Source organism: Lepidochelys kempii, chromosome 1 (genome assembly GCF_965140265.1).
Source record: "Lepidochelys kempii isolate rLepKem1 chromosome 1, rLepKem1.hap2, whole genome shotgun sequence".
Classification (NCBI taxonomy): Eukaryota; Metazoa; Chordata; order Testudines; family Cheloniidae; genus Lepidochelys; species Lepidochelys kempii.
The window spans coordinates 255,561,221-255,574,772 of NC_133256.1; the positions used below are offsets into that span (position 1 = coordinate 255,561,221).

General features: G+C 46.3%; 1 protein-coding gene across 9 annotated transcripts in view; it reads right to left on the bottom strand.

The window, feature by feature from the left end:
* Window positions 1-13,552, bottom strand: part of RBFOX2 (RNA binding fox-1 homolog 2) — a 254,196-nt gene that overhangs the window by 54,111 nt on the left and 186,533 nt on the right. For all 9 annotated transcript variants that reach the window (XM_073325006.1, XM_073325046.1, XM_073325025.1 and 6 more), the window contains one exon: window positions 11,506-11,652. In XM_073325006.1, the coding sequence (XP_073181107.1) occupies window positions 11,506-11,652 (147 nt within the window). The remainder of the gene's footprint in view (window positions 1-11,505; window positions 11,653-13,552) is intronic.

Below are 13,552 nucleotides of genomic sequence, written 5' to 3' on the forward strand. Positions count from 1 at the left end.
TAACCGAGTCAGTAAACTGCACCAGCGTGCTTTCAAATGTCCAAAGCACATTCTACCACCTTTCTGCACTTGCTCAGCCTATAGTTGAACTGCTCCTTACTACTGTCCAGGGTGCCTGTGTACAGATTCATGAGCCATGGCATTAAGGGGTAGGCTGGGTCCCCGAGGATAACTATAGGCATTTCAACATCCCCAACAGTAATTTTCTGGTCTGGGAAGTAAGTCCCTTCCTGCAGCTGTTCAAACAGACCACAGTTCCTGAAGACGCGAGCGTCACGCACCTTTCCCGACCATCCCATGTTGATGTTGGTGAAACATCCCTTGTGATCCACCAGTGCTTGCAGCACCATGGAAAAGTGCCACTTGCGGTTTACGTATTGGCCGCCCCAGTGTTCTGGGGGCCAAGATAGGGATATGCGTTCCATCTATTGCCCCACCGCAGTTAGGGAACCCCAATGCATTAAAGCCATCCACAATGGTCTGCACATTTCCCAAAGTCATTACCCTTGATAGCAGCTGGTCAACGATTGCGTTGGCTACTTGCAGCACAGCAGCCCCCACAGTAGATTTGCCCACTCCAAACTGATTCCCGAGTGACCGGTAGCTGTTGGGTGTTGCAAGCTTCCACAGGGCTATGGCCACTCATTTCTCAGCTGTGAGGGCTGCTCTCATTTTGGTGTCTTTGCTCTTCAGGGCAGGGGACAGCAAGTCACAAAGTTCCATGGAAGTGGCCCTATGCATACGAAAGTTTCGCAGCCACTGGGAATCATCCCATACCTGCAACACTATGCAGTCCCACCAGTCTGTTGTTTCCCGGGCCCAGAATTGGTGTTCCACAGCATGAACCTGGCCCATCGCCACCATGATCTCCCAATCGCCACATGCCGTGCTTCTAGGAACGTCTGTGTCCATGTCCTCATCAGTATAGTAATCGCGCTGTCGTCGCTTCCTCACCCAGTTTTGCAGGTACTGCACATACTGCTGGATAATGCGCAAGGTATTTACTATGGTCAAAATTGTAGTGGAGATCTGAGTGGACTCCATGCTTGCCGCACTATGGTGCCTGCAAGGGTAATCCTGGAAAAAGGACGCAAAACATAGGAGAGCAGAGTGGCAGCACAAGAGATGCTGTTTGGTTCATGATAGCTGAAAAAAGGCGGGAAATGGAGGTCTTCTGTGGCTTTCACAGAGGTGGTAGCCCAGGACAGACAACATGGAGAAGCTCGGTAGTGCAGCAAGAGCGGGAGAGCAGAGTTGGCAGCGGAAGCTGTGCTGCTCTGTTCACGATGGCCGACCAGAGTTGGCAGCGGAATTGGAAGAGATGAGGAAGAGAAAGAGTAGATACTTATCGAGGTTACATAGAAAGACGAGAGGAAATGCGAGGTGGATTCATAGTACCAGGAGAGAAACGGTGCACCATACTGCACCGTCTGCTGAAAGCAGTATGCCATCTGCACGCCAAAAAGGCATGAAACGATTGTCTGCCGTAGCTTTCATGGAGGGAGGAGCGACTGACGACACACACCCAGAAACACCTGCGCGAATGTTTCTGCCCCATCGGACCCCGGCAGACAGCAGCGTGCCATTTAAATTCCTGCCCAGCCTGGCCTGGTCTTTTCCGTCCCCCGCCCACTGCTCTCTCCTTGCAGGACAGGCAAGCTTCACCCTCCCCCAGCTTCTTCCCCCAGAGTGCTGGGTTCCTGCCCCTCCTTCTCTCCCTCCCTGCAGCCAATCCGCAGATGGCCTTGTTACGGAGGGGGAGAGGGAAAAGTGGAGCCGCAGCGCTCTCTTCTCCGGGGACCTTGGGGAAGGGGGGTGGAATCAGGGCATATCCCCTCCAGGCCCCTGCCGTGAGCCGCTCAGGGCAGGGGGCTGGGAGCACCCCCATGACCCCAGCCCATGACCCCAGCCCACGACCCCAGCCCTCTGCCCTGACTCCTGCATCCCCTCACACACACCCCAGCCCCCTGCCCTGACCCCTGAACCCCCCACAACCCCCAGCCCTCTGCCCTGACCCCTGCACCTACCCCCCTCAAACACCCTCAGCCCTCTGCCCTGAACCCTCCTCACACACACCCAGCCCTCTGCCCTCACTCCCACACCCGCCACACACCCCAACCCCGTGCCCTGACTCCTGCACCCCTGCACACAACCCCAGCCCTGACTCCGGAACCCCCCACACATACCCAGCTCCCTGGCCTGACACCTGCACCCTGCTCACACACCCCAAGCCCCCTGCCCTGAGCACCAAATGGGAGCTCCTGCACACACACACACCTCACATTCCCACCTGCACCCCTCACACCAAATGGGAGCTGCCCAGGTAAGCGCTCCACACCCAAACCTCCTGCCCCAACCCTGAGCTCCCTCCCTCATTCTAGCTCCTAGCCAGACTCTGCACCCCAACCTGCTCCTTCACCCCCAGCCCTGGTCTCCGTGCACTCCCAGCATCATCTCAGTGCAGAGAGAGGAAGAGAATGGCTAGAACCAGGGAGAAGGTAGGTACCTACTCTATGTGGACAGGGCCGGGACCCCATGCCGGCAGTGGGCTAAGAGAGACCGGCAGCCGGGACTCTGGGTGGCAGGAGCCGGCAGACGGAACCCCAGCCCAGCAGCAGACTGAGTGGCAGTGGGCAGAGCCGCTCAGCCCACTGCTGGTCTGGGATCTCGGCCACCAGCCCCATTCAGCCCACTGCCAGCCCGGGGTTCTGGCTGCCAGCCCCTTACCAGCCAGGGTCCTGGCTGCTGACCTAGTTGAATGGAACCCCAGGCCGGCAACTGGCTGAGCAGGCTGGCGGTGTAAGATCAGCATTTTAATTTAATTTTAAATGAAGCTTCTTGAACGTTTTGAAAACCCTGTTTACATACGACAATAGTTTAGTTATATAATAAATAGAGCGAGACCTTCTAAAAAACGTTAAAATGTATTATTGGCATGTGAAACCTTAAATTAAAGTGATTAAATGAAGACTCGGCACACCACTTCTAAAAGAAAAGGAGTACTTGTGGCACCTTAGCGACTAACCAATTTATTTGAGCATAAGCTTTCGTGATGCATCCGATGAAGTGAGCTGTAGCTCACGAAAGCTTATGCTCAAATAAATTGGTTAGTCTCTAAGGTGCCACAAGTACTCCTTTTCTTTTTGCGAATACAGACTAACACGGCTGTTACTCTGAAACCTGTCACTTCTAAAAGGTTGCTGACCCCTGCACTAGAAATAAACCCAGGTTATCTGCACAGCAGTAGATTGTGCTGCCATCTACTACATTAACTGCCTGGAACTCAAAACCAGGTCTCTCACAGTGCCTACTCCCATCCCAGTGCAAGAAACCAGGACTAACCCTTATCTTCCACAGTACACAGCACTCCCAGCTCCTACTGGTCAGCAGAGTTGAAGACCAGTGCTGGTTGTTTTAACATTTTGGCACATTTCATTCACTTCACCCTGGCCAACATGTGAACTGAGAGCCCACTTTTGTTCTCATTTAAACCACTGTTAATTAAAAATCCATGAATTTTGGAGATTAACAATATTGTAATTGCTAATGACACACAAACCAGAATCATAGAAATGTAGGGCTGGAAGGGACCTTGAGAAGTGGCAGGACTAAGTAAACTTAGACCATCCCTGACAAGTATTTGTCCAGCCTGTTTTTAAAAATCTAGTGATGGTGATTCCACAACCTCCCCTGTAAGCTTGTTCCAGAACTTAACTGTCCTTCTAGTTAGAAAGCTTTTCCTAATATCTAACCTAAATCTCCTTTGCTGAAGATTAAGCCCGTTACTTCTTGTCCTACCTTCCGTGGACATGGGGAACAACTGATCGCAGTACTTTTTCTAGCAGCCTTTAACATATTTGAAGACTGTTATCAGGCCCCTCCCCTCCGTCTTCTTTTCTCAAGACTAAACATGCCCGTGTTTTTTACCCTTTCCTCACAAGTCAGGTTTCCTAAACCTTTTATCATTTTTGTCATTCTTCTCTGGACTCTCTCCAATTTGTCCTCATTTTTCCTAAAGTGTGGCACCCAGAATTCGACCCAGTACTCCAGCTGAGGCCTCCCCAGTGCAGAATGGAGCAAGACAAGTACCTTCCATGTCTCATACAAAACACTCCTGTTAATACACCCCAGAATGTTATTAGCCTTTTTGGCAGGTGCATCACATTGATGACTAATTCAATTTGTGATCTACTGTAACCCCCATTCTTTTCTGCAGTACCATCACCTAGCCACTTAGTCTCCATTTTGTAGTTGTGCATTTGATTGTTCCTTCCAAAAGAAGTAATTTGCACTTGTCTTTATTGAATTTCATCTTGTTGAATTCTGACCAATTCTTCAAATTGCCAGGGTCCTTTTGAATTCTAATCCTCTCCTCCAAAGGGCTTGAAACCCCTCCCAGCTTGGGGTCATCTGCAAATTTTATAAGCAAACGCTCCACTCCATTATCAAAGCCATTAATGTAAATACTGATGAGTGCCTAACCCTGGAATGACCCCTGTGGGATCCCATTAGATATGCCCTCCCAGTTTCACAGTGAACCACTGATTATTATTAAGTATGGTCTTTCAACCAATTGTCCACTCACCTTATAGTAATTTCATCTAGACCACATTTCCTTAGTTTGCCTATGAGAATGCCATGCAGGATTATGTCAAAAGCCTTACTAAAATCAAGATATAGCACATCTACTGATTCCCCCACATCCACTACATCAGTAACCCTGCCAAAGAAGGAAATTAGGTTGGTTTGACATGATTTGTTCTAGACAAATCCGTGCTGGCTATTCCTCATAAAAAGCAGCTACTCACTCTGTACTGTAACTGTTGTTCTTTGTGATTTGATGCAGACATGCATTCCATGTAGGTGTGTGCACTGAAGCCAAAGAACTTTGCCTAGCCTGTGGCACTAGCCCCTCTCCTGGCTAAATAAGGGCGGTGCTTCCCCAACCCCCTTCAGTTCTTTCACACCAAATAACAAGAGTACAGACTCTGATGCAGAGGGTGGGTTGTAGAGTACAGGTCTGTATCACATCTCAACAAACTGCTGTGCAGATAAGTAACCGTTTTTAATTCTTCGAGTAGATGCAGCCATGTATTCCAGGCAGGTGACTCACAAGCAGTACTCGTGGGAGACAGAGTTCAGAGTCTATTTAACAAGGACACCAGGAATGCCTTCCCAAAACTTGCATCTGATCTAGATGCAGCTGAAATGGCATAATGGCTTGTAAGAGTACGTACAGAGAACCAAGTGGCAGCCCTGCCAACGTCCAATATAGGAACGTCACTTAGAAATGCTATCAACATTGCTTGGCCCTTGTGAAATGAGCTTGCACCTTTTCAGGAGGCATAGTCTGAGCTATTTCGTATACTGGCATGACACAGGAAGTACCACCAGGAGATTGTCTGTCAAGAGTCTGCTTGTCCCTTCATTCAGACCGCATCTGAAACAAACAGATGAGGTGAAGAATGGAAAAGTTTAATCCTATCCAAGTAAAAAACAAAACGTCACCTGATTTCCAATGTGTGACGATGCTGCTCCTCTGGGGTGAATGCAGCTTAGGGAAGAATACGAGCAGATCTATAACTTAGTTCAAATGAGACTGAGAAACCACATTAGGAAAAAACTTAGGGTACAATCACAGATCACTATCTTCGGAAAATTGTGTGTAAGCAGGCTCTGCCATCAAAGCTTGCAACTCTCTCCTTGCAGATGTTATTGCTTCAAGAAAAGTGATTTTTTGACACAGAAAGGAGAAACGTTGCCAGAGGCTCAAATGGAAGTCCCAAAAGAACCACTAAGAGAGCATTAAGATCCCACAAAGGAATCAGTTCTTTACCAGGTGGGTGGAGATGAGTGACACTTTTTCAAGAACCTCAACACCATGGAGTTTGAAAACAACAACTTCCGAAGGATGGATGGATGGATGTGTTAGGATATAGATATTCAGGCCTGTCTGCAAAGGCCTATACTTTAAGAATTTAGGGGCATTCTTATCACTTGGCTAGTTCTAGAGGTATAAAAGAAAGAATCAAAATCACTGTCTGCTGGTGTAAGGGCCTTCTCTTACTGTGACAGTGTGAGGCCCTGTTCTTAGGCTAAGGCCTTTGGCTAAGCAGCAGAGGCAGCCATAAGCTAGGAAGCGAACAGTCACATCCTCACATTCCAAACTAGTCACATTGAAATAAGGTGCTATTGGGCTGTCAGGCACTATCAGGACAGGATTGTATTCCTATCACCTCCAGAGAAAGGGAAGTGCCTAGAAAATGTAAAAGGAAACTTAGTTTGATAGCATCCTGTCTGGCAAGAACTCACTTATCAATAGCTGGGATGTGAAATCCTCACTTCTGTATTGTTTTGTCATTATAGTTCCCACTTTGCTATTGTTTGTCTGTATAATCTCTGTCTGGTTCTGTGATTGTTTCTGTCTGCTGTAGAATTAATTTTGCTGGGTGTAAACTAATTAAGGTGGTGGGATATAATTGGTTAGCTAATCATGTTACAATATGTTAGGATTGGTTAGTTAAATTTCAGTAGAATGATTGGTTAAGGTATAGCTAAGAATAATACTATATAAATTAGGGGCAAACAGGAAGTAAGTTGGGATTCGAAAATAAGGAAAAAGGAACTTGTATTTAAGTTTGCTGGAAGTTCACCCTGATAAACATCGAATTCTTTGCACCTTCGGACTTCGGGTATTGTTGCTCTCTGTTCATGCGAGAAGGACCAGGGAAGTGGGAGAGTGAAGGAATAAGCTCTCTAACAGGATGGAATGCTGAAATTGCTGCCAGAGACACTTTCAAAGAAATAAGTCCAAGACCAGAAGACTGAAGGTGTAACAACAGGTCCTGGATACAAGCCATCATTGACTGAACTCCTCAGGTTAACAACCACACTGAAATCCACTTCGACTTGGCCAAATAGGGCACTTTGGTGGAGGGCTTTCTACTACTAAACTTGTTGGACCATCTGCGAACATCCTTCCTCCTTCTCACCTAGTTGCAGCATCCATGCTGTGAGATGAGCTGAGTGCTGGATGCAAAACCTGACCATGATGCTGAGTCAGGATATCAAGATGAAATGGAAAGGATATGGGAAGCCGTAACAATAATGCGAGGAGGTTGGAGAAACAACACTGTCTTGGCCATGCTGGAGCAATAAAAATAAGCTTGGCAGTGTCCAATTTCAGCTTGAGAATGGCCTGCAAGATGACTGGAATTGAAGGGAAACCACATAGGGATGACAATTCCCAGCTCAGGCAGAAAGGTCAAGGAGCCTGGACAGAAACCCCCTCATGGGCAAAACAGCTGGCATTTCTTGTTGTCTTTCATAGAGAACAGGGCGACAGTTGGGATGCCCTAAAGTGCAAAGATTGACCACAGAACTCTGGGCTTTAGGGACCATTTTCTGTTGAGATGATCCGTCAGATGATTCTGGATCCCACGAAAGTGATCGGCCACAGGGGTAAAGTTTTCCCTGATGCAAAACTGTCAGAGCCTGATCGCCTCTTGACACATCATGTTGGAGTGTGCTCCCCCATGTCTGTTCACAAACAGTAATACATTGTGGTGGTATTGTTGGTAAGGATGTGCACTGCTGAGTCCCTGATGTGATCTTGAAGTACCTGACAGCCATTGTAGGTGGCATGAAGCTCCAGGACATTGATATGCAGAGAAGCTTCCTCCTCCAACCACAGTCCTTGAACTTTCAGCGACCCCAGATGTGCTCCCCAATCTATTAAGGAGACAACAATGACAAGAGGCCTGGTTGGTGAGGACAGAGAGAAAGGAACACCCTGGCACACTTTGTCCTGAACCATACACCAGTGGTTCTCAACCAGGGGACTGGGGTGGTTTCAGGAGGTCACCCAAGCAGGGTCAGTGTTAGACTCGCTGGGACCCAGGGCAGAAAGCCAAAGCCCCACTGCATGGGGCTGAAGTCCATGCCCTGAGCCCCACCACCTGGGGATGATGCCAAAGAAATTGAGCAACTTAGCTTTGCGGGGGCCCCTGTGGCATAAGGCCCCAGGCAGTTGCCCTGCTTGCTACCCCCTAATGCCGGCCTGGGCTTTTATATGGAGAAAACCAGTTATTGTGGCACAGGTGGGCCGTGGAGTTTTTATAGCACGTTGCGGAGGGCTCAGAAAGAAAAAGGTTGAGAACCCCTGCCATATACCACCGTAAAGAGTCCAGGATTGGCAGAGGAAGTTGAACCAGTCTGTCCAAGAGATGATCGTTTGGATGATACACCAACTTCAGCCACATCTAAAAAGGATGAAGGCACAACCTGGCATACTGGACTACCTATGTGCATGCAGCATATGGCCTAGAAACCTCAGGCATACTCAAGCTGTGGTTGAGGGTTGAGACTGCAATTCCAGACAAAGATGGTGAATCATGTGGAACCAGTCAGTTGGTAGAAACAGTCTCAAACTCAGAGTCTAGCGGGACCCCAAATAACTCAATTCTTTTAAAGTTTGAACCAATGCTGACTTCCCACTGTTTAGGATGAGACCTAGATGACCAAGTAAGCATAGCATGAACTGAAGGTGACAGGATTTCGTCTCTGGACTTGCCCTTCAGTATCAAATCGTACAGATACAAGAAGCTAGAAACTCCCCTCTTCCTGAGGTACACTGTCACCACAATCATGCACTTGGTAAAAACCCAGGAAGCAGAAGACAGATGAAAGGAAGCACGGTGTACTGATAGTGCTGGTCTACCATGACAAACCTGAGAAACCTCCTGTGGCTCGAAAGAATTGCTACATGGAAATAAACATCCTGAAGGTCCAGGGCAGCAAGCCAGTCATTGTGATTTAACACAGGGAGAATGATTGCAAGGGTGACCATACAGAATCTCACAAATCTTACATTCTATCAGACAACAACAAAGAGGAGGACAACCCCAATCTGGATATCGAGGAGTTCCGAAGATTCTGCAGTGAGAACAGAGAGCCAGCCCCAATGGGGCGAACAAACAATTGGACTCATCCGAAGCCCAACACGGGGGCCAGCATTGCTGCTGAAGAGGAATGGGGAATCAACGGTATTGAGCAAGACACACTCCCACTCAGTACTGGGAGAGGCACCAGTACCAAGGCCCAGGTGGTACCAAACTCGACAATGGGACTTCCTAAAAGTGCAATGACGGTGTCAAAGGACACACCAGCAGTGAGGGGGCCTTTGACACTGGGCCCGGCATCAGCCTCAACTCCACAGTTTGGGACATGGGCAATGCATGCTGCCGTGCTAACGAACCCAGCACCTTTGCAACATTGCCAGAATGTGCCGAAGACATAATGGAGGACAAAGTGGTAGAAGCTATGGCACTTGAAAACTCCTGAAGTAGTGAAGAGTTAGGGACTGAGCGGCAAAGCAGGTCTGATGTCTGCTGATATGCCACTGGTGTGGAGACAGTTAACACTGGTGCCAACATCATCAGTACCAGATTCAACAGACACCCCGTGGCTGGAACCAGGGAGTCAACAGTACCGCTCTCGCTGATCTCAGTGCAGTACCAAGGACTGGTTAGACGACCTGCTCCATCCCACAAGCACCGTCCCTGCAGGTACTGCTAGGCAATGTTCTCCGGCTTCAGTGCACTGATGCATGCACATGCCTACATGGAAAACAAGGCCACATCTACTCGAAGAACTACCTTATTATCCTCCAAATGCTTACAAATTGATTGTTTAATAATTTGGTTCCAGTATCTTTCCAGGTATCAAAGTTAGGTTGACTGGTCTATAAGACCTTGGGTACTCTTTGTTCCCCTTTTTAAAAAGAGATACAATATTTGCCCTTCTCCAGTCTTCTGGGACTTCACCTGTCCTCCAAGAGTTCTCAAAGATAATTGTTAATAGTTCCAAGATTGCTTCATCTAGTTCCTTAAGCACCCTAGGATCAATTTCAGCAGGACCTTCCAACTTGAATACATCAAATTTATCTAACTAGTCTTCAACCTGTTCTTTTCCTATTTTGGCTAACATTCCTTCTCCTTCCCCCTTGTTAATATTAATTGTGTTGAGTATCATCTGATCACCATTATTGTTTTAGTGAAGACTGAACCAAATTAGTCATTAAATACCTCAGTTTTCTTGATGTCATATGTTATTAGTGTTACTTCCCCACTAAGTAGTGAGCCTACACTTTCCTTTGTCTTTCTCTTGCTCCCAATGTGTTCAAAAAACTCCTTGTTGCCTTTTATGTCCCTTGCTGGGTGTAACTCAAAGGCTAAATGCCTTCGCCTTTCTGTTTTGTGCCAACATGCTCATGCCATTCTTTTATACTTCTCCTTAGCAATTTGTCCATATTTCCACTTTTTGTAGAATTCATTTTTGATTTTCAGGTCATTAAAGAACTCCTGATAGAGCCAAATTGACCTCTTACTATTCTTATCTTTCCCTTGCATCGGGATAGTTTGCTGATGTGAATTAGGTATGGTTTCATAGGACACCTGCCTCATTCAGTGAATACTGTTCAAGCTGTACAGTGACTGAAGCAAGAGTCCTGCAGAACCAGTTGTAGGTGACGATGCACTTAGAAATGATTTACACATACACTCAGGGAACAACTATCAAGATTTCATGAGCAACCTTAACATTGTATTTCCTGTCTTGAGCTCTTCAGTCTGCAGCCTTAGCATGCAACAAAGTTTTGTTTTGTTTTATTAAATAGAATTCCCTAGATTTTGTTAAAAGAAAAACAAAACATTTAATTACACGGAACTATTTGCAGACAACACTAGTACATTGTCAACCACACAGGATGAGCAGCCAACAAGCCAAAGGTTCCTGTGGATCGTATAGACACTTCACTTGAAGCACAGCTCTTGCAAAGCCTTGTATCATCCTTTGAATTCGTGTGTGTCCATGGTGAACTAGTCCCTGGCCATACATATGAAGACAGTCTCTGCCCCACAGAGTTTACAATCTAAGAAGACAGGTAATGTACAAAGGCTGGAAGGATGGGGGAGCAGGCTAAAAGATACAGTCAAACTACACACAATGTGTATGTTATATACTTTTAAAAATACTATCCCCTCACCAATGGCGCCTCAAATATTATTTGGCCAATTTCTTCACAGGAATGTCTTCATAAGGTCCCAGAAGTGGATCATAAGGAGGCCCTTAAATGTTTCAGAAAGTTTGTAACCAACTGAAAAATAACGCTTTAGAATGGAAACACTAAATCAACCTTAGCTATGAAGCCTTATTTTCACTAGGCAACAAGGCAGAATTTTATCCATTGTTTGCTAACACATGATAAAATCTTAGTGCAGAAAGGGCAAGTGATAGCAAGTAGAGGTAAACCCTACCTAGTGCTTACCTCGCCCTGCTAATATGTGAAAACTACAAATTACCCTGTTCACACTGGGATTTTACCATATTAACGAATATGTAGTAAAAACACCTTTTTTCCTAACATAGACACACCATCAGTGTCACCATGTACTGTACTTATAGTGAAGTAGAGTCCATTGTTCCTTAAAGGCTTCAGTAACTTACCCCAAACATCTGTCGGAGGTCTGGATCCCGGAAACGGAAGGGAATGTTAGAGACATGAAGCCGCTTTGGAGTGGACTTGCTCTCAGTATTCTCACTGCTTTGTGTCTGTGACTGCTGTCCATCTGTCTGTGCCCCTCCTTCTGTTTGCTGAAATCAAACAGTGACAAAAAGAGAAGTGAAGAGAAATCATACCAATTCCAACCAACCCTTATGAGGTAGTCTCTGCCTATGTATTTACACTACACTTGTAACCGTGACAGTAAGTTTGATAATCCCAGCAAACAACTGATCTTTTATTTCTCCCTCCTTTCCATGAGCAAATAGTAAGAGGATCTTAGACTTCTTTCTCTCCCCTTCTCCACCAATATAATATTTTAGCTTAGTAGTGTTTTGTTTTGTTTTTTTAAAGTAGTTTCTCCTCTCTTTCCCTTGGCTTTTCTTCCCCCTTGTTACCATGGGAAACCTACAGTGAAGAGGTGGGGTCTTCTTTTTTGTCCTGATGCTGGCAAGTAATATTATTATTCTAATCTCTTATAGCAGCATGTTGATGCAATAATCAAAATCCCATGACTGAGGTGCAGCTTTCCAACAGACTGATGTCAGCACTGCACCCCCAGGCAAAACTGCATCTGTTCTGCTGTGTTCCATTCAGAGAAGTACCACCTCTAAATATGACCTATACTAAAATGGTTCAGCCCACAGGCAATGGCTATGCATTCTTATGTTTAATTTATTTTAGTTAATTTAAAATCTACTTTAATTTCTTGAATGAATAAATAAATATCACCATTTTTAGGTTCTACTAAAACTCAAAGAGCCACACTCCTTTTTTGGCTTTGCGGTCAAAATATACGTGCTGCCCCAAACGTGTTTTGCATCATAGATGAGATTGAGGCACAAATGAAGATGTCTTGGTAGGAGGTTTTAACATTGAAATTGAAATAGCCAGATTTATTTAATCTCCATTTGAATCTCTCCTCCAGGAGACTCCACAAGCTGTGTTATGACTTTGTTAACCCCAGCATGGGGGAACCCATCCCTTACTCTGAGACATGAAAAATGTACTCACTGACTCACGCTTGCCAGCAGAACAGCGAAATTGATAATAATCTGATCAGTTTTATTGCTGTGTCCCTTTCCAGCAGCTGTGAATGGTATGCCAGGATAATCACCAGAGCGCTTATTCACCCCTTCTTTTGTCACCTGTCTCAGATGAAGGTTTAATGCTTTGGCTGGATGTCTAGTAAATTTCTTAAGCCCAGCTTCACTCTCTCTCACATGGTGTGGGCTTACTTCACCCCTTCACCCACAGCAATAGTGAAAACCTATTGCATGGGAACTCAAAGGGCTAGCAAAGACTCTATTCAGCCTGTTTTAAACACTTGCAATGACATATCCAGGCCCTAACAGCTTAAAACAATCAAGTGTTTTACTGATGCTGGACATCCATTTTGTCTATCAAATGTGCAAAGAAATTCTCCCAGGGGACTTAACCAAAGACTGTGCTCCTCCACCGCTGGCTGGACTTACCCAGAGCGTCCTGCACATTATGCAGCAAAGCCTTGAGAGCCTCCCAGGGTATATCTACACAGCAAAGAAAAACCCATGGCTGGCCCACGCCAGCTGACTTGGGTTTATGGGGCTCAGGCTGTGGGGCTCTTTCATTGGTGTGTAGACTTCCAGGCTTGGGCTGGAGCCTGAAAGGTGGGAGGATCCCAGAGCCTGGGCCCAGAAGCCTACACAGAAATGAAACATCCCCGCAGCCCCAGTCGGCTGGTATGGGCCAGCCATGGCTTCTTCTTTGCTGGGTAGACATAGTCCCAAAGACCTGAAAAAGGGCATCTCTCCATTGCTATACAAAATGAGCAGCAGTAGCACTGAAATTCTCTCAGCCAGAAGTCTCTCTCTCTCGGACACACATACGAGTTATACGGGACTGACAATAGCATGTTAACAGTGAACACTGTGGCTGCGGCATGCTGATCAAAGCAACAGCAGCTTTCCATTTCACTTCACTTAAGCAATGCAGGCAGTACAAATGAATGTG